Here is a 19,698-nt window from a genome sequence, read left to right on the forward strand (position 1 = left end):
ATTTTTTTGTTTTGACTTACATTTCGTTTCTGAGAATGAGTTTTGATACTGGAGACTTTTGCTCAAGTAATATTAACCAATGTGATGTGACTTGAATGTCTACCAAGGTTCTTTTCTCTTCTGATCCTTGGACTTCCACTTTGTACTTTTTACAAGGCTGCAAATGGCGAACAAACTCTCTGTATGCCCGCTTCCGTGTGTACACCTGGAGCATGAGTGGCATATGTGTTGGTGGGTGAGTCAAAGGTCCGGCACAATGTGTCGCACACATTGTGTCGGCCGCATCGTGTCTCACTAACGAGGCTGCGGGCACGCACACAAAGGCACGCGCGCACGCACACACAAGCATGGTCGGGGGAACATTTGGAGTCTCCCCCGTGTTCCTCCCAAATCACGGCAAGGCATCCGCTGTCAGCTGCCTCTGTCCTCGCCTCCACGCGCAAGATGAAAACGCCTGCTTTTGTTTTGCCGGCCTTCGTCACACGCTGCTCAAGTGAGGAGCTTTCGTCTGAATGAACGAATACACGCAAACAAAGAGGTGAAAGTCAGGGCGAGCAGACAAGGATGGGAAGCGGCAACGCGGCAAGATGGGTCCGTTGCGCTGCGTGGTGGGATCGCAGACGCTTGACTCGTGTTTTACAGCGTCACCATCGTTCGCGCCGTGCCTGACGTATTTCGGGTACCTTTGTTTTCAATCGGCCCTCGGCACGGTGACTTTCTGATACATTTTCATTCTATTTGAACACTATGGTGGAGCGACCCCCAGAAACGCAAAACCAAAGCGTGCTTTGATTTATTTCTGTATTTCGTTTCACTAGATCCATGGAAACAGAAATGCTTCCGGCGCTGGAACTGATTCATTCTATTTGTATTCGTTTCGATTAAGAATGAATTCATTTAGTCAACCGGTATTTGACTAGTAATACCAAGATTTGTCAAATTAATCCGCTTTAATCAGTCATTGCATTTGCAGCACAAATCCTCCTTTGTTATGCTGTATGTCCTGATACTGTAGAATTATATTTGTAGTACATGCTGTAAACCAATAAGAAAAACAACAACAACAACAATAAAAAAAACCCAAAAAACCCCAACACAGACTGCAAGTGGCCCCTGGGCCAGACTTTGTATACCATTACTGGGAAAGGAAGGGGGAGGGAGAGGGAGAGGGAGAGGGAGAGGGAGAGGGAGAGGGAGAGGGGGAGAGAGAGGGAGAGAGAGAGAGAGAGAGCGAGCTCTAACAGGTGTGTCTCCCAAACGCAAATGTGCAGCAGTCCAGTGTTACGGTGGACACCCGCAGCACCAAATTTGCTATTTTGGACTTACTAAAAAAAAGGTGCCATTCTTTCTGTGCTCTGCTGACTCTGACGTCATGCTGGTGTCTGTCCCTGTCCTACCTGGACGCACGCGGCAGAAGATTTGGTGCTAATTGAGATCCTTGCGCTCGTACGTGGAGCATTTTGCATGGAAGAGAGGAGTGATTGTCTTCAACATGCTGGAGGATTCCTGAGGAGTGACGGACGGTGAGCAGCCTTTTACTTTTCGAGCGACTCAGTTGCGCAAGCGAACAGATGAAGTTATTCCTCGGATGGATTTCACGTCTTTTAACGTGTTGAAATATTTCTGCTATCGTTCATGAATGATTTGTATAATTATTCTCACGCGTTTGTGCGGTTGAAAAAGGGATTCGCCAATGTGTGTTATAGTAAATGAATCATTGGACTTCTCCAGTTGAGTTTGAATCCTGTGTCGTTCATTTTCTCCCTTCAGTGTGGATAGAGAGTAGCCGCAAGACGCGTTCCCAAGCTGCGTAGGCCGGCCGGGACCAACGAGACGATGGTGTCGGCAAGAAGATAATCGCTCAACGTATGTCACAAGGCCAAGCGCCAATCTTCTTCTTAAATGACAGCCGTCATCTATGAAAATTCGACAGTGCGCGGCCCCTCCCGAGTAAAAGGCGAATTTGGCAGCGCTCCTTTCAGCGCCAACTACGATGATTTGTCTTTGATGCAAATCAATGAAGAGGTTCCAAGCTTGAAATGAAAACCCAATTTGTCTTTTAAAGCACGTTTTTGGTGGAATTTTTGTTCGGCCCAAATATCTCAAACTCCACAGTGGTAAAGCTTCATCCTTCTTATCTTTTTAATCGCAGGCTTTTTGATATTTTCCTTTTCCTTTCCTTTTTTTTTTTTTTTTTTTTAATCGCCCCCGGACATCGTGGTCATTTTTCTTGGAGCTTTTCATCTGCTTGCGTTCCTCTGGCCGCCTGCCTGCCATTCGGCCTCTCTCATCTCTCAGTCCACACGTCCCTCCCTCTTGCTCACATCCTTGTGCGCCTTTTCACACCCTACTGGTCCCGTGAGAGGCTTCACCCTGGCGGGCAGCATTCCAGTCAAGGGGGGAGAGGAGGACTTTCTGACAGCGGCCGCTTCGCGCCTCAGCCGCAGGAAGCGCGTGATCGGCGCGGCCGTCGGCGTTGCCATGGTTCTGATTCTACTGGTGGCCATCCCCCTGCTGGTCCACACAAGCAAAGGAGGAAAGACGGCAAGCCAAGGGAGCCATTACGAAATGCTGGGAAGCTGCAGGATGGTCTGTGACCACCTCTCGGCCACCTCTCAGCCAGGCCGGGAATTAACAGCGGTGTCTCCGCCGGCCCAGGATTACCCTGGCAAGAAGATCAGGTCCGGCGTCCGGGGACCTCCGGGGATGCCGGGCCCCCCGGGAGCACGCGGGCCCCCCGGGGAGCCGGGCAAGCCGGGACCGCGAGGCCCGCAGGGTCCCGGTCCCGGCGGCTACTCTCCCTCCCTCTATACTCCCAAAATTGCCTTTTACGCAGGGCTCCGCAAGCAGCACGAGGGCAGCGAAGTACTGAAGTTCGATGACGTGGTGACCAACGTGGGCAACTACTACGAGCCCAGCACGGGCAAGTTCACCTGCCCGCTGCCTGGCATATACTTCTTCACCTACCATGTGCTCATGAGAGGGGGTGACGGCACCAGCATGTGGGCTGACCTGAAGAAGAACGGACTGGTGAGTAAATGCGTGCGTGCGGCCGTGCGGGCGGGCGGGCGGGCGGACGGGCAAGCCGTCCGTCCGGGGTTGCGCTGGCCATAGCGGGCCGATGCCTGGTGGGCTCGCATCTTTCGGGGCCGCTGCAGCCATTTCTTTATGGTTTTCTTCCGTCCATCCAAGCAAATGTTTGTCAGGAACTGTGGCAAGAATAGTTGATCATCCCGTGCACAGCCATGATTTTCATGAAATAAAAAAAAGCACACATCCACAACCTTGCTCGCCACATTCACCGTACAAGCAGGGGCAAAAAAGCGGCATTTAGAATTGTGAAGAATTAAGAGATTTTTTGTGTCATTGTGCCTTTTAGATTTGATTGGACTGAGTTGGCCATTCATCGCAGTGTGCGAAACAGTGCCCACTCTGATCGGCTGTCGGCTCGCAAATGCAAATCAGAGCACGAGCTAGGAGTCGACTCGAAGCAAATCGAAGGCGAGTCAAACGGCATGATCCAGTCAACGAAGCTCAGCAAAACATTGCTTTTTACTTTCAACCTGCTTGTGTTATGAGTACGTCCAGCAAGGCTCTGGATGTGTGTGCATTTTATTTCATCAACCCTGACTGTGGATCAACAATGACTTCTCAGTTACAGAGGTGCTTGCGAGCGTGCGTATCCAAAGGATCTTTTTTTTTTTTTTCCCCCAGTGTATGCGCACATTGACACACGGACTAACACGCACACACGCGCACATGCGCACCCCCCCACCCACACCTATTGTCACTGTGCCGGAATCATTTCGACGCTACCCTCGAAAAGTCAGCCGCACGCTCCGTACGCTACAGTAACAGTGAGCTAAGACGACGCGTTCAACACGACGTACCGCTGACTCATGTTGACCGACAACTTTGAACTTCCGGGGCACACTTCACTTATCGGGTGGCCACGTGACAGATGACAAATGAAAGAGTTTTCCTCATTAGCGCAGGAGGATTCGTACAGTCTGAAGTGGCCCGTCTGCCTCCTACATTTGCATTTGTACGTGTGCTGCGGCTCAATGACAAGTGGCAGAACGCAGCCGTCACCAAAAGGAACCGTCTAATTAGAGAGGATCACACATCCGGCTTGATTATCGGCTAAACGCGAGTGCAAAAGAGCACCGAAAGAACGTCCGTCACGAGGCGGTCCGGTCGGTGGACACCTCGGCTAAATGAATAATGAATGCAAAATTGACAGTCCACTCATCCACTCCTGCATTCCCCAGACACTAATTAAAGATAGAGAGTAGAGGGATGTGTCGGCCGGTGTGTGCGTGCGTGTGTGCGTGTGCGTGCGCGTGCGCGCGCGTGCGTGTTTCGGGGTGTGAGAGAGAAGAAGAGGCAGGATATACAGGATCACGACAACGTCATTAGAAGACTCCAAATTCAACAAGGTTTGGGTTTTTCCCCAAGCATTTGTCACGCAAGCACATTTTCTTCATATCACACAAGTAATGATCGCAACACTTGCGCGCTGGCATGTGCTCACAAGTACGGTTCTTGAGAGGTTGACCATTGCAGATACACTCGCAAAGAGAAAGTTGGAACTCATTTCTCCTCATCATCATTCGGAAAGGAAATGCACTTGAGCACACCGGCAAATATCCGTCAAGCGGCCTGCTGTCTACTGTCCTGGATTGTCATTCAAGTCATCTTGGCCTGCTAAATAATTGAACCGTTTTAGATGAGATCCTCTCAGCATCCACTATACTTTCCTGCTGTAAGCCCCCCCGCCCCCCGCCCCCCACGTCCCCCGTCCCCTACTTGTACATTGATTCTCCATTAATTACATTTTCATTCAACTCAATTATTTAACCTTACCAAGGTCCACAGGTCCCACACCGTCACGCGGCCTCTTGAAACAGTTCCCTTAGTCGAGCGCTTGCCAAACAAGGCTTGACAGAACGCCAGCGGGTGGTGTGAGGTGCAGTCAAAGCTGCAAAATATTTGGTCGGTGAGTGACGGACGCCCGTTTTGCTGACGTTAGACGACAGACGGGAAACTTACGCAAAAGCTAGACGCACTCAGCACGGACGGAAGTACATTTTCGCCCGTCTGCGTAATCGTAACGAACCTGGTCAAGTCCCGGCGGACCGCACAGTCCGTCGCTGACAGACGCCCGTTTTGTTGACGAGAGACAGAAACGCGACCCAGACCGCATTGACCGGTCTGACTGATTGGCGGTATGCATCAAAGAGAGAATCATCAGTTAGTCAGGCTGACTGCAAAGTGATAAAATCGCTTTGAATACCCGGGACCGTTTTGCTATGAGATGCGCTTGTGAGTACAGTTTCACATTTCTATTTTGAATTTTGGAAAGAGTGGTGTTGGGAGGTTGCGAAACGCTATTTTGTAGGCCCACAATCCATTTCACAAGGTGGCAGTAATGCACCAAAAGTTGTTTGCCAACCGCTACAAGACAGAAGAAAAAAAGACACTCATTTATTGTAACGGCTCCTCTATTTCAATTCGCACAAGGACTCGGACGCATTTGAATCCACCAGGATTGTACCTTTGGCATCAATGCTCCACAGGAGTCTGGTTGGATGAAGCAAAATCTTCAAGTCAAACTTTGAAGAGTTCAAGCGGCAGCAGGCTCCCACTGAGCAGTCCGATAGATTGGCAAATAAGTGGAGACTATGTGAAATGTCAAATGTATGTGAGTGTAAAGCTGTTTGAGCAGAAAGTCCACACGTTATTGTGTACATGGTGCGCTCCATTGACCATTTTCATCAAATTGGTTCAGATAATGGATGGATGGATTTTTCATCTGTTGGATCTTTTTTTTTATCTGGATTGACGATAGACGGACTGGAGGAACTTGATTTTTAATGACGGAAGCGCGGTTAAAATAACATGACAGACTGAGCGACAGACGGTTACACTTTGGTCGGGCTTGAAATAGGGCCGCTCGATGAAGCGATTTTGAACCGAAACCGAATTTTCTGGATAAAACCATGTTAAAAACGTTGAAATCGGCACGTTCCATTTTGCTATTTTTGGTGTATCTAAGCCGGCGTCGTTTCCTCTGCATTTCCGCTTCCTCCCACGAGCGCGCAGTCCGTAAAAACGACAACACCATCCATGGCTACCGGCGATTCTGCTATTTGCTCAGGCAAGTGAGCGTTTAGTCAATAAATCGGGCAAATATAGATCTGCAGTGTAGTGTGTGCCCCGCATGTACAATACAACCCGCGAGCAAGTAACTCAACTGTCTGAAAGGCGACCCTTTCTTTCTCCTCTACAACGGACCTCTGGCCAGCCGGTGCATCCCTACTTAATCTTGACAGCGCATTGTATTATTGAGTGAGAGTTTTGCACTAGTCATTGATTTCTCTTGAAGTAAGACCAGGGAGAAAGGAGAAAGGCTAGTCACTAGCTGGTTGGCAAAATGACTTTTGCCGACAGACAGACTTGACTGTCTGCCTTCTCTCTTGTTGATGATTTTGTTTCAGATGGGATATGCACTTTTTTCTTTCATTTTTGGTTTAATTAAGAACAGATCTGAAATCTATTGTGTAAGTAAAATGCTTTTAATCCCAATGGAGTGTTCCGTGTGTATGAAGTTAAATTGACTGGCATTTTGAGTTCAAAGAAAGAAAAATGAAGTTGAAATAAAAGACATTCAAAATACTTCATTTTTCATACATTTTTTATTTGCCAAAGAAATCGTAAAATCGGGTTTGAGAGAAAATAATTGGGATTTTCTTGTTAGGCAAAATCGAACAGCCCTATCTTGAAATATAGAGGGACTGACGGACAGGTAGCCAGGCTGCTGACGGATGACGGACTGGCAAACCTTTGTAAAATGCCCACCTGTGATCAGATGTTTAGAGGGTCAAGTCTACCGGCGACTGCGTGCCTGGGGCGGCGGCGGGGCACTACAAAAATAGGCACCATATTTAGCGGGTTGCATTGCAGAGTGTAGAATCAAACGACCTGTGGCTTGTTTTTGTTGGTCTGTCCACACTTCGAAAAAGGAAAATCCTCTCCCCACCCACCCATTCATTCATTCTGTTTCCATTCCAACCAACCGTCGTACCATGACAGGCACACAAGACAGAGTGAGTGAGAATGAATGAAATTGAAGCGCCTCGACATGACAGACACAAGCTGAGATGTCCACTCGGAGTACACGGAGGGGGGGGTGGGGAAGGAGAAAAGCGAGTTGATGGCAATATACGGGGGGCGATGCGGCAGAAGATGGACGACTCGACGGCGGCGCGGAGACAGTGGGCCGCTAGACGAGCCACCGGGGAGGCTGGCGACCAAGGCCGGCACGAGATCAGGCACCATGACCGACGGACACGCTCGGCACGTCTCGGCTTGACAAGTCGTCAAGGTCGGCCGCAGCAAAAGTGCGCTACTTTTACTGCATGGCCCAAAGGAAAAGCACAATCTGTTTACTGTTGCACCCCGTGATATTTGACATTTGTTTTTCCTGCCATACTCCAAACCGCAGCCGTCATAAAAAAAAGTAATTAACCGCACAGGCAATGTTCTGATTTGACATCTTCACTCAGCAAGGGTCACTGATGGTGTCGCGGTACACACGGCTGAGCGTGGGATCGGTTCCCGCTCGGTGACGGCGTCTGTGTGTGTGCCCCGCGACTGGCTGGCGAGCAGTCGGGTCGGGGTGTAGTCTGCCTTTGGCCCATTGCCGGCTGGGATAGGCTCCAGCCGGCCTCCCCGCGACGCCTTTACGGGATAAGCGCTTTGGAAGATGACAAATCTTCACTCAGTGCTCCTGCTTGTCGAACATCACAAACACTTGTCCCAAAATAGTCAGCGGCAAGTCACAACTAGACTCCAATCAAAAGCATTTGTTTCGAAAAAGTCGGCCAAGGCGGGCTTTGTTACAGAGGCCTCATGGGAGCAAAACAGGCAGTAGCAAGCAACACTAACGGTGCTAAACATGGCGAGACGGACGCTCAAACCGCATGACGACTGGCGCTTGTTACTAACCATCACGGCACTGAAACACCTGAGAAAAGTCATTGTTCATCACTTGACATTCAGCTGGATACTTGGGCGGGGCGTGCTGTTACTTTAGGGGAGAAATACTTGCATCCTTCACCATCCCCGCTCTCCTGCTAGCCTGCAAGCGTGAACTGATGATGAAGCCTGCTCCGATGAGACACCCACCAAACATTTTGCAGGCCCTTTGCGATCGAGTCACTGCCTTGCCAATACCGACGACCGGGACGACGTGGCAGCATGATGTTCAAAAATACCCCACATACGACCGGGTAGCGAGAGACCGACTAACAAAACGTGTTTTGTTGTAGCTTTACTCGTCCCACATGCTTTAAAGACATTTCACCTTACTACAACACAGTTACGTTTCATAAAACACACTTGATGAATAGGAACACACCGTAAATGTATTGGAAGTCCCCAAAAATGTGCAAGCACAAAATGTAGGTATACAAAATGCCAGAGGTGGGCATTTTACTCAATTTTGCTGATTCATCATCCGTCGTCATCCGTCAGTGGCCCGGGTACCCGTCCATCGTTCGTCGGTCCGTCATATTTCATGACAAACTGAATTGTAATCGTCAGTCTGTCAGTTAAGCCGTCAGTCAAGTCCGCCAGTTAGTCCATCAGAAGTCCGTCGGTCCGTCAGTCGGTCCTCCAAAGAAATCGTCAGAAAAATGGGCATCCGCCCGCCAGTGACGGATGGATGGACGCGCTTAGTGACGATTACACTGACGGACGAAAACCCACACCCGTCATTTGTCAGTGGGAGGTCCATCGTTGACGGACGCCATCGTTGACGGACGCCATCGGCGACGATTACTGTGGCGAATGAAAATCCACTTCCGTCAGTGCTTAGTTGGTCATTTTTAAAAGGTGTCCGGTCATGCGTCAATTGCCAACAAAACGGGCGTCCGTCAGTGGCGGACTGACGGAGTGGTCCGTTAGCCTGGCGGAATGCCCACCTCTGGAAAATGCTGTACATATTGTACGAGGTATATCAGCAAAGTTCCTGCCTGGTGTCACAAAAGATATATTTCAAAGCCAAAGTACGAGTATTTGCCCTTCTGCGTGATCACTCTGGATGCAGATATATAACTGTGACCTGAGCTCTCTGCAGCCATTCCGCTTTTTTCCCCACATGCTTCCGTCAGGCAATCAATCAGCAGAGTGAGTGAGATGTTGACGAGCCAAACGAGACCAGACTCGCAAGGGAGAGTGACAGCTGATGGGTCGTGGATCTTCCCGTACGACCCGTACGACCCGCAGACCGAACACCGGAGCCGTCGGCGTCCGAAACCGCCAAGCCCGAGAAAGCAAGATAGTCCAATTCCAAAGGCAAAGTCGCGTTGGTTGTATTGTTCGGTGTGAGGGGCATCATCCACTGTGACGATAAAGTAGAGTAGTACTGCATGTCAACAAAGAGATCTCGCACCGTTTGCCTCGTTCGGGGCATGAGAAGAGGCGAAGGTTTTGCCAGGGCAAGTCAGTGGTAGCTTCACCATGACAGCGTTCGTTGCCTGCTCCCAAGCAGTTTCCGCAAACTTCCCACTCAGCCGACCTGGTACTTTCCTTATCTTAAGGCGGTTGCCAAGGGGACACGTTTTGGAGACGTGGACGACATCGAGTTGGCCGTGTCACTGGCGCTATGGAGGATCCCGGAAGAATCCTTCCAGGAGTGCCTGAAGGCACAACGTGGCACAGAAGGCTGGGAAAGTTTGCTAGACTCCAGAGAGCTCGCTTCCGTTGGGAAAACTACAAGTTTGGACTTGGAATACATCTTTTGTGACACCAGGCCTGGGACTTTTTTCGGAGGTTGACAGTTTGGCCCTGAAATGGATTCTTTCTATTTCCATTATTTCCCGTAGGAAGAACTGTCAACCAGTGCCCCAGAACGGACTGCGTAGTGATACCTTAGGTGGCCACCTGCACTGTGCCGCATGTTACCATCATTTGGACAGGCTATGCCATTGCTATAAAAATCATTCAATAAAATCACTCATAGGGCACTGATGAAAAAGAAACACACGTTTGTTTGTTTTTGAGTTTTGATTATGCATCGCAGTGCGCTACTCTGAACAAAAGTGCCAGTGAGGTCTCCTGACAACAGCATGTGTGTAACAAGAGGTTTGTCGTGCGATGCCTCCGTCTTAGGAGGATGCGCTGACTGCGGCTGACTGCGATAGGGCGTCCATGGGAATCCCACAGATCCAATAGCTATTAAATTCCCTAAATCCCCACACGGTGAGCCCGACATGCTCACACCTCAATCTAATTTCCACAAATCATTGCAGCTTGACGGGGATTCAGTGTCTGGGCATTTGTGATTGAAGAGCACGGGTCTTGCTTCAGCAGCTAGCATGACACCATCAAATTGCAAGGCTAAGGAATCATAATGTTGGCGTCAGCCCATCATGTGCTTTGCTACCACTGGAAGACATTTCTACAAAACATTGATGGCATTTAAGGAGTTGAATATGAATTGCGCCTTAGAAAAAGACAACATGAGATATTCACACGAGGGAGGACCGCAGTCAGTTCAGGAAAAGGTCTCTCTTAAGGCTACGGGTGACTTTGTTTTCTTGTCTAGGAAATGTTGTAATCGCGGGGCAGATTATCGCTTTGGGTTTTCCTGAACCTGGGAGTAACCAACATGGACTCATCTGACAAATGGAATTTGAAATCATCTTTTTGAATGTAAACATCTTCCTCTACTTTGAAGCCCTAGACAAGAGATGGGTGGGTGTCGGGGGATTCTATTGTGGCCACAACTCGCAAACAAAACGCTCATTTGTGTCCAGGAAAGCCAAATAACAAAGTAAAACAAAGTATTCGTTTCTGCTCACCGAGTCGCTATGGCTCCACGCATGACGGTTGGGTATAGGCAACCTATACGGTAAGCTCAAGGAAGAGGCCGGGGGCTGACGACAATGGACGGGGATCCAGTAGTCAGTTCTCAGTTCATTTTAAGCTTAGGAAAAGGCTGCCATTGCAGGCTATTGACCAAAACGGAATAAGAAAACACGCTCGTGCTTTGACATTTTTCTTCAACTTTTTCTGAAGGATTCTGCCTGCCATTGTGTGCAATTCAATATAGAACAATCGGCAACCAGCATGAGTCAATCTGTCATTTCATCTCAACTTGTTTGTGATGTAAAGAAGAACAAGGCGATGCCAATCGCAATGCACATACAGACAAACAGTCATCTAATGTCGCACAATTTCGATTCTTCAATGAGCCCAACTTTCAAGATTTTGTGATGTGGAAGGAAGTACCTGGGGGAGAAAACTGCCACGTGCCAACCACTAGTCCACCAAGCGTCTGACAAAAGTCTTGTCGGACAGAATGGTCTCTATAGACTATGTCCAAATGACGGCAAAGAAGATCGCAGATGAACAGACTCGGCTGATGCCTCGTTCAGTCTTCGGCAGTTTCCTCACCTATGGTGGCCTCTTTTAAAAGATGGCGCGGTGTTAAAATGTCATCATTTGCTGCGACCTGCAGGAACTCCCCCGAAGATTTGATTTGAAGAGGTGAAATCTCATCGGCCTTGAAGTAAAGTCCAAGATGTCTTCATTGGAGAGGAAACACCCGCCGGCCATGCGGCACGCAGCGGTTCCGCTCTCGCCGGGCATGTTTGTGCTCGCCGTCTGTCCATTATGAAGCCTAACAATAGCAATCTGGGAGATTGCTTCATGCTAGCGACGCGTGTCCGTCGTGAGGCTCCCAAAGGAGAAGGACGATCTGTTCGATAAATATTCAATTTAGGCCCACACACAGACCGTAAAGTGAAGCCCACGCTCCGGCCCTGCCGTAAGCGTCTGGGTCCCTTCGGTAAGTTTAACGGCTACTTTTCTATTGTCTCCACTCTAAGAGGTCAGTATATCACAGCGAATGAATCCTGTCACTTTTATTAGCCGTGGAGCGCAGCGCCGCGGATGAAAACAAGACTTCATATAGCCCCGCGTCGCTCTGCTCTCACAAAATAGCCTCGCTTGATCAGTCCGTGACACTGGACAGCCCCTCCCGCCTCTTCCCCCAGGCCCTTCTTCTTTTTCTCGACTTTCGCCTTCTTTCGACTCGGAGACGCATACCGCCCCCTCACCCGTGGTTCCCGACTGCTCCCGGGTGGCTTCGCTGGTGTGCCTTTGAGGTGTAGGGCGAGGCGCAGACTGCCATTGGCAAGGCCCGTTGGGGTCGCCGCCGCATGCTTTGTGCCCCACACACCTGTCTGTGTGGTGTATTGATCAATGACTTGTTTTTTTGGCTACACACGCCACAACTGGAGCGAAGCATCAATTCGTCTCTTGCATATTGGTGAAAATCGCTCCGGTTTTTTGGGGCTAGAAAGAATTCACACACATTAAGCGATGAGAATCTGCCGCAGCCTCATGGGGTGGAAGTAGCGTGTCCATGTCTGCTGGCGCTTGGCCCAAGTAATGCACCGTCAAAGCACTGTAACCAAGCTAGCATTAGCCACGACTGCTACATTGGTTGCATGACTTATTCCTAATGGAGTTTTCTAACGCTACACGCCATGTTACTGCTATGCTAATAATAACGCTACATTCTATGGTGCTCAATGTTATCCGTTTGAAGTTGGACTTTTTTGAATGCACAATCACTTAAAACTCCAAAAGCGGTGAAAAGCGGCAGGCAGAAATGTCACTAATGCCACGTGGCTTCTAAATTCTGGCAGAGTTCCCTTTGCTCTGCCTCTGTTTGTGAGTCTTATGTCCACTTGTTGCACATTCCACCTTAGTTTCAGCAGAGCTCCTGAAGCCCAAGGTGACTCCCGACTGAGGAGACTGACTCCTAGTCACTCACACTTGATTGGTTGTTTTTCCTCAAGCACATTGGTTTCTTCAAAATCAAATGAACGGCGCAAAATAGCTTCCGAGAGGGCTCATGCACAACTGTCACGTTGCACTGACAGTTTTAACAAATGTGTCGGGAAGGGATTCCAAAGTCCCGCTTCAGATTTTGCCGTGCCGAATCACAAATTGTATTCTCTTGTGTGCCACATTCCGCGGTTGGGAAATACAGTATTACTGAGCTAGCAAAGCACAAACAGAATCTCCAAGATACACGTAAACGTTAACATCATTGTGCATTTCTGGCTTGATATATTTATACCACTCTTGCAATGGCAAGTGGAGGGGACTAGAAGACGTGGAAAAGTTGGATGGGACCTGAGACTGACACATTTTTGGCTGTTTTTCCGTGTTAATTTATTGATTTCACTTGTTGCATTGTGGCTATTTTGTTGCTCTTTGTAAAGTGCTTTGTTACAATTTGAAGTCTGGATCCTCAAGCTAAAGTATTGATATCTGCAATTAATTCATATAGACTCTATAATCTATTTATGAATCCATCACTTAGAAGGTTGTATTGTCATCCGATCTGCATTTTTGCTGCGTTGCCAAGGGCAAAGAGCGTTCTGCCCTGGCAGAAACAGACTGCTGGCTCTGGCCCCGCCCACCAGAACTTTGTAAACACATTTGCTCGGATGAAGAACGATCAGGGTGAAGGCCCAGCACTCGTAGGCACTGCATGGAGTCCACGCCACTGTTGACAAGATGACATGGAAGTGATAACAAAATAGTTTGGAGTAGTTTGGCTCAACTGATGACGTGTACCCTCCCGCTGATGTGAGCGCAGCGGCAGCACACGTGTGGTTTTGTTTGCAGCTTTGTATGAAAAAAAAAAAGAAAAGAAGAAAAAGTCACTTCCGGTCTCAATATCGGATATCGCGATATTTGGTCCAGAATGACTCGGTATCGGATCGAATCCAAAATCACTGGTCCACTCGCCCATACCTACCTTCAACCTTCATGCCGTGATTTTTTGGGTGGGTGAAACCATTTTTAACTATTCAAACCCGAGTTGAATAAGATGCATATTTTTGAATGATATGAAGACATTAGAAAGTTATTATCCAGCAATTTACTTGAATACAAACTAACAAAATTAACTTATCAAAATAAACATCTCTCAAACAGAAACCTTTCCTGCCTGCTTCACTTAAGAACATTCATGCTGTAACGTATGAACAGCTCAATGCCACATTATGTGGAGCCTATTTTTCCATTCCAATTTCCTCTGAGATCTTGCCGCAGTCAGCAGCGGTTTGTCTTTGACAACTGCAGAGTAAAACGCTGAGCAAGACATGTCATAGTTGAGGCTCACAATGAGCTCACCTTTAATCAGTTCAGCAGAACATTTCTTTTGCACATTTAGCCACTTCATCTTCATAAAAGAGAAAAATAATGAACATTTTTTGACTGTTTTTCCATGATATTTACGATTACAGTGTAGTATATCGACTGCCCGTACGTTAAAAATGATGACTATCTGTTTCAACTTGTAATTAATGTAAGGCTGTGGTGTATATTCTTTAGCTATTATTCATCAATGTCAATCAATCAATTAGCTGTCAGTTGAATGTACTTAATGTCAATCATTTGTACTTGTTTATTCCACCCCAAAAGTATTGTTTGTTTACACGATGCTGACATTGATTGCACATTCCCATATTAACCTTGATCAGAGGGTTAAAAAAAAAAATCATTCTTTACATATGGTATCTAGCTCTGGCGTTGCCCGGTGGCCAACAAATTTGTCTCGGGTTCCCCTAGTTTTGTTGTGCCTTCCTATGTCTCCACCACTAGAAGCAAGTTTGTTTGAGGTCAGTCAGTCCACCGTGGACTAAGGAAAAAGTGCGCCGGCAAACAGTGCGGTGCAATTGATAGATTTCTTTCTCTCACGTTTTCTGCTTTCGAGTCCCCCGTATTTTTGCAATCATTTCTGCGGAGGAGTAGCGCTTCTGCCGGTCGCATTGCTGCTCCAAAGTGTGTCATTCACTCTGCCTTGTTTGTCTTCCGCTATCGAGTTTGGCGACATTACCTCGACCAATAAGTTAAGCGGATTCGGTATCGTCACAGCCGTGTATGAATATGCTGTCACCCCATTGGTCATAGAGCAGAGGCGGTCCTAGGACCGTTATCGTAAGTTGTCGTGTAAAGGCAACTGTTGTTCATTAATTCCATTGACATTTTACGGACTATTTTTGGCTCCCACGATATTACGGGACATAGCGCGTCCCTTTACAACTCAATACGTGACGCGTACTTATATTTCTAAATACGGGACGATTCCGTTTTTCAAGGGACGGTCGGCAACCCTATCCGCAGCTGTCACTGCGGGGCGACAGAGATGGACTGCTCCCGACGCGGACGGACACGGGGCCAGACACAAGGCCACCGATGGCTGACGTGTGACCAGTGACTGTGACTGCTACGCCACAATTATTCAAGCGCGCTGCCTGGGACCAGAGGTTTTGAGATGCGATGGTTTCGCGAATTCAAGGACTTTGTCACCAACCACAAGGATTTGGATTTGGTTGTTTCATGGGTGCTGCAGGCAGCAACCGGCTTGAGCACGACGTCACGAAAGCGGTGCGGAAGCCACACGGGGAGAGGCGGGCTTTTAGCCTACGACGCGTCTTACTTTCCCGTTAGAAAAGTAGCCACCAAAATAACTCCTAATGCATAAGAAATTCGATTGCCATTGTGCCAAAGGTACTGTATATACCTAGAATTAACTGTGGGAAGCTTAAAAAAAAGCATGCTATTGCCCCTTGAATGCAGCTCTTGTCCCTCTCCATATCTTCTTGCCGAGAGGCTGCCGATCGGCTTGGGTGATGCTCCTCGCGACTGTGGCATTGTTAGCCGTGCTATTCTCTGATTAAAAAAAGAAACAATATCACGGCTAAAATGCTGTACTAGTGCAAACACTTTAACATGACCCAGAAAGAATAAAGGGTGGAAAGTACAAATTAAGGAGAAACATTAACGGAGCTGTTGTGATGAGAAGCTATTCGCAAGAAAAACAACAACAACAACAACAACAGAGAATATTCCTGCCTTGTTGACGCAAACACATTTTTCATGGTGAAAAAAACCCGCTACGTCACAAATAAACGACAATGTTACTAGAGCTGTGGCAACAGGCCGTCAACGCACAGGCACCTCTGAAGTCAATCAATTGATTCACGAATCAATTCATCAATTTAGAAGATTCGATGAACGCTAACACGTTAGCACATTTTTGGAATGGAAAAAAAAGGGTAAAGAAAACATCGGCGCAATGGGCACCGAAAGACTGCTGAGCCATGGGGCACTTAACGGGTATGGCCGACTGCCGGTCCAGCCCCTGCGCCCTCTAGACCACTCGTGTCACGCGTAGCACACTTTGCGAACCGCTGGCTTATGCTCCTAAGTTTCTTTGAATGCAACGGTATTTTTGTCGCCACCCACATAGCACACCAACAGAGAAATCCTGTTTCCCCCTCCTCAATCTCGGCATGTGTACTTGGAGAACGTCGAGAAGGAGTCAACCCAATTAAATGTGTTAGCAAACAGCTAAAGATCGGGTGCCTGCCTGCGGCTCAATAAGGCCCAACTGGCACGCGGCATGCAAACGGAAAGCCGTCCGGCTGGCTTCAGGAGCGACCGCTCGATGCATCGTGCATATCGAGCCGGACGACGGGATCACAAGCGACAGGTCAATAGGCGCGCTTCCGCTCTCCCGCGCACCGGTCGTCCCCGCCGATCCGGCTCATCTCCAAATCCCAATCAGATCTCCACTCCCGAGCCCCGAGCACAGCCGATCAATACGGGGACCGGCGTCGGCGCTCTCGGCCCGCCTCTGGGGGGGGTCGCAGGTCGGCAAGCCGCCCGTCTGCTTTCCCGCCCCGACTCTCCGTCCCGCAGGGCCGCGATGTCATGCGTACGTATGAGCGTGCCGTTCGAGAGTCTTGCATAATTGAACCCGAGCAAAAAGGTGACGGCAGATTGACGGAGGGTTCATTCGAAGATGCTGTTGAAAAAGCGATGAGCTCATTTGCACACGCGCAGCCGTAATCTAACTGTGGAACGCGTGCGTGTGTGTCCTTTGCGGGCGACAGGTAAGAGCCAGCGCCATCGCTCAGGATGCCGATCAGAACTACGACTACGCGTCCAACAGTGTGATCTTGCATTTGGACGTGGGCGATGAGGTGTGCGTGCAGCTGGACGGCGGAAAGGTCCACGGGGGCAACACAAACAAGTACAGCACCTTCTCCGGATTCCTCATCTACCCCGACTGACGCCCATCGGCCGATCACGAGGGTCGACGTGCTTGCAAATCGTCTCATGCCTTCAAACGGACTTCCGACACGACTCAACACGGATTGCGTGGAGACCTATGCACACATACCGTCCATGTGAACAGAATACGTGAGTGCATTGGGGATGGAAAAGGGAAAATTACAATGAAGTTGCTTTCGAAGGGGGGACATGAAACTCATTCGCCGCCATTGACATATTCATCTGTCTTTCCACAGTCCAGCCACTCAATCCCAGGATCTTATTTATATCTATTCTTTCCAAACGTGACGGGTCAAAGAGGGTCTGAAAATGAGTTCTGAATGAGTTCAACAACCTCCTTTGAGTGCACTTTGTGGCTCTGACATATACAAAATATCCTGAAATGGAAATGGAACCGTCGCAATCATTGAGGGGCGAGTAATCGTGAGGAAAATCGCGTTCTTTGCGCTGACCCGCTAGCTATTTAGTTCAGTATTTCTGCCGACTATTAAGACCTGGGCAAAAAGGTCCGCACCTGAACAAGATCCGACGCATCAAAAATGGTGCCCACACAAGGATGATAATACATCGCTCACTTGTGATCGACACCACCCAAAATGTGTTCATTCAACAATACGCTTCTCATTGCGCTTGTATACCGGTGATTCTCCGTGGTGACTCTCATGAAGGCCAAAGCATGTTCATGATTCAGAATGAATACCTTTCACCGTTAATCCAACCTGAACACGGTATTCTTATACACGACTCGCAAATGCAAACACATGTATTGATCGCAGTGTCCGGGTACGCCTTGATGCTGTGAGATGTGTTGATATCTCCTTATGTTTATAGGCGTATTAAAAGCATTTGTGCTTTTTCCAAGCCAAAAAGGATTGCATTGATTTTTCACAACTAAAAAAAAACACATCATCACCTTTTACCAATGCAAATATGCCTGTGAAGCCATTTCAGTGTATTATTGCCAATATTGCTCAAGTGCGTGTGTACAAATGGATGCAGTATATAGATCAGGAGCGGGGGAAAGGACAAATACTGTTTTACCCAAATTCAATGTTGTACAGTACATCATACTGTCATTCAGATCTTGGTTACTTTTTTCATGATGGAAATTGTCCAAATGTCCTCGTCCGTCTGCTACAGTATGTTGAAGAGGTCGGCTAAGCAATTACTATTAAATCATCTATGCCGACATCATGTGTGTGTTGTGTTACTGTCGAAGAGGCACGCACGGGCGAGTGTCACAAACATATACTTGCTCACCATCACTCGGTCTGACTGCAGCATTGAATATACGGCGTGCCGCAGCGGACTTAACGAGCCCGGACCCGAGCCACTGGCTGCGTGCGGCAACATGGATTTCCAATACGTCTTAAGACACTGCCCAAGACGCAAACATTCACACCAATATATTGATCTACGTGTATAATACACCCAGGATTCGCTAAATCCAGCCAGTGTATGTCTGTTTCAGATGGAACAATATCACCGTCAATTGCGCAGCGGCTAAATTAGGTCTGACAATTGTGTAGACGCGTTTCATGAGTTTAAACTCAAATCAGTTGTTGCAAATATTGCCGCTAACAACAAACTCCAGCAGAACGAATGAGTGAGATTCTCATCAATCAGTTTCCTAAATTCACTGTATTAGATTAAGGCACCCATGAAAATAAAAAAGGACTGACTTTCCCCTTTAATTATATCTGAATCAAGATCATATTCATTTGATTAAGCAAATGTTATGCTACTAGAAAATAAATACACACTGGTCGAGCATCAATTGATATTTCACTCTTCAACATGCAAGTTTGATATCACTTGAAAACATTAGAGCGTTTCTTAAAATGCCGGTGACCCCTTCATGACAGGGTGGGTGATACTGACCCATCACCGTAGTTTGCCCCACTTGTACTGCACAAGTGTAAACATCATCGAACTTGTTCCGATCCGCTTTCGTAGCATTTTAAGAATGGTATACAGCTCTAGCTAATTACTTTCACTTAATTTTGCCTCGATCCTCTGGTATATTTCATTTCCGGTGGGGAATACATACAGTATATTTCTGATTCTGAATATCCTGCACACTGAAAGGAACACATTTAGACGCAGGTAAAGGGAGCACCGTCACGTCATCGACAATGGATGATTTGTGCTGACAGCCCAATAGATTATTGATGAGGTGAGTGGAATAAATAGGCTTGTAATTATACAAGCGGGCTGATGGCATCTTGGACTTGTAAGTAATTTAGTACAAGTTGAGGATGTTTCCCGGGCTCAGTCTCTGCTAAAGCCGGGGTCAAGGTTCACTGGAGCGGCAGAGGAGGTCGGAGAGGAGGTTGGAGACGGCCTGCGCGGCCCATTGGTGAATCCCCTGTCCGAGGCACCGCCATGGAGCTCGCAAATAGGAGGATTAAAAGAATCAATAGGCCTGACATCCATCGAGCGGAAGCGCGCGTGCACGAACACACGCGCCTCGTAATTAGTGGCCAACCTACAAGACATCACGCGCGCACACACGCAAGACACGCG

At 48.2% G+C, this 19,698-nt stretch overlaps 1 protein-coding gene across 1 annotated transcript; it reads left to right on the forward strand.

The window, feature by feature from the left end:
- Positions 1–1,291: 1,291 nt before the first annotated feature.
- On the forward strand, positions 1,292–18,363 carry c1ql4a (complement component 1, q subcomponent-like 4). Its single transcript, XM_086045592.1, has 3 exons — positions 1,292–1,523; positions 1,771–3,030; positions 16,992–18,363. Exons 2-3 carry the CDS (start codon positions 2,482–2,484, stop codon positions 17,169–17,171), a joined length of 729 nt encoding a protein of 242 aa, XP_085901718.1. The 5' UTR covers positions 1,292–1,523; positions 1,771–2,481; the 3' UTR covers positions 17,172–18,363.
- The last annotated feature ends 1,335 nt before the right edge of the window (positions 18,364–19,698 follow it).

Source organism: Filicampus tigris, chromosome 1, assembly GCF_054856515.1.
Source record: "Filicampus tigris isolate MCC_2025a chromosome 1, RoL_Ftig_1.0, whole genome shotgun sequence".
Classification (NCBI taxonomy): domain Eukaryota; kingdom Metazoa; phylum Chordata; class Actinopteri; order Syngnathiformes; family Syngnathidae; genus Filicampus; species Filicampus tigris.

Coding starts and splice junctions, on each gene's coding strand:
- c1ql4a (XM_086045592.1), top strand. CDS start 2,482: ATGGTTCTGATTCTACTGGTGGCCATCCCCCTGCTGGTCCACACAAGC. Junction 3,031..16,991: donor ACCTGAAGAAGAACGGACTG/GTGAGTAAATGC, acceptor TGCGGGCGACAG/GTAAGAGCCAGCGCCATCGC.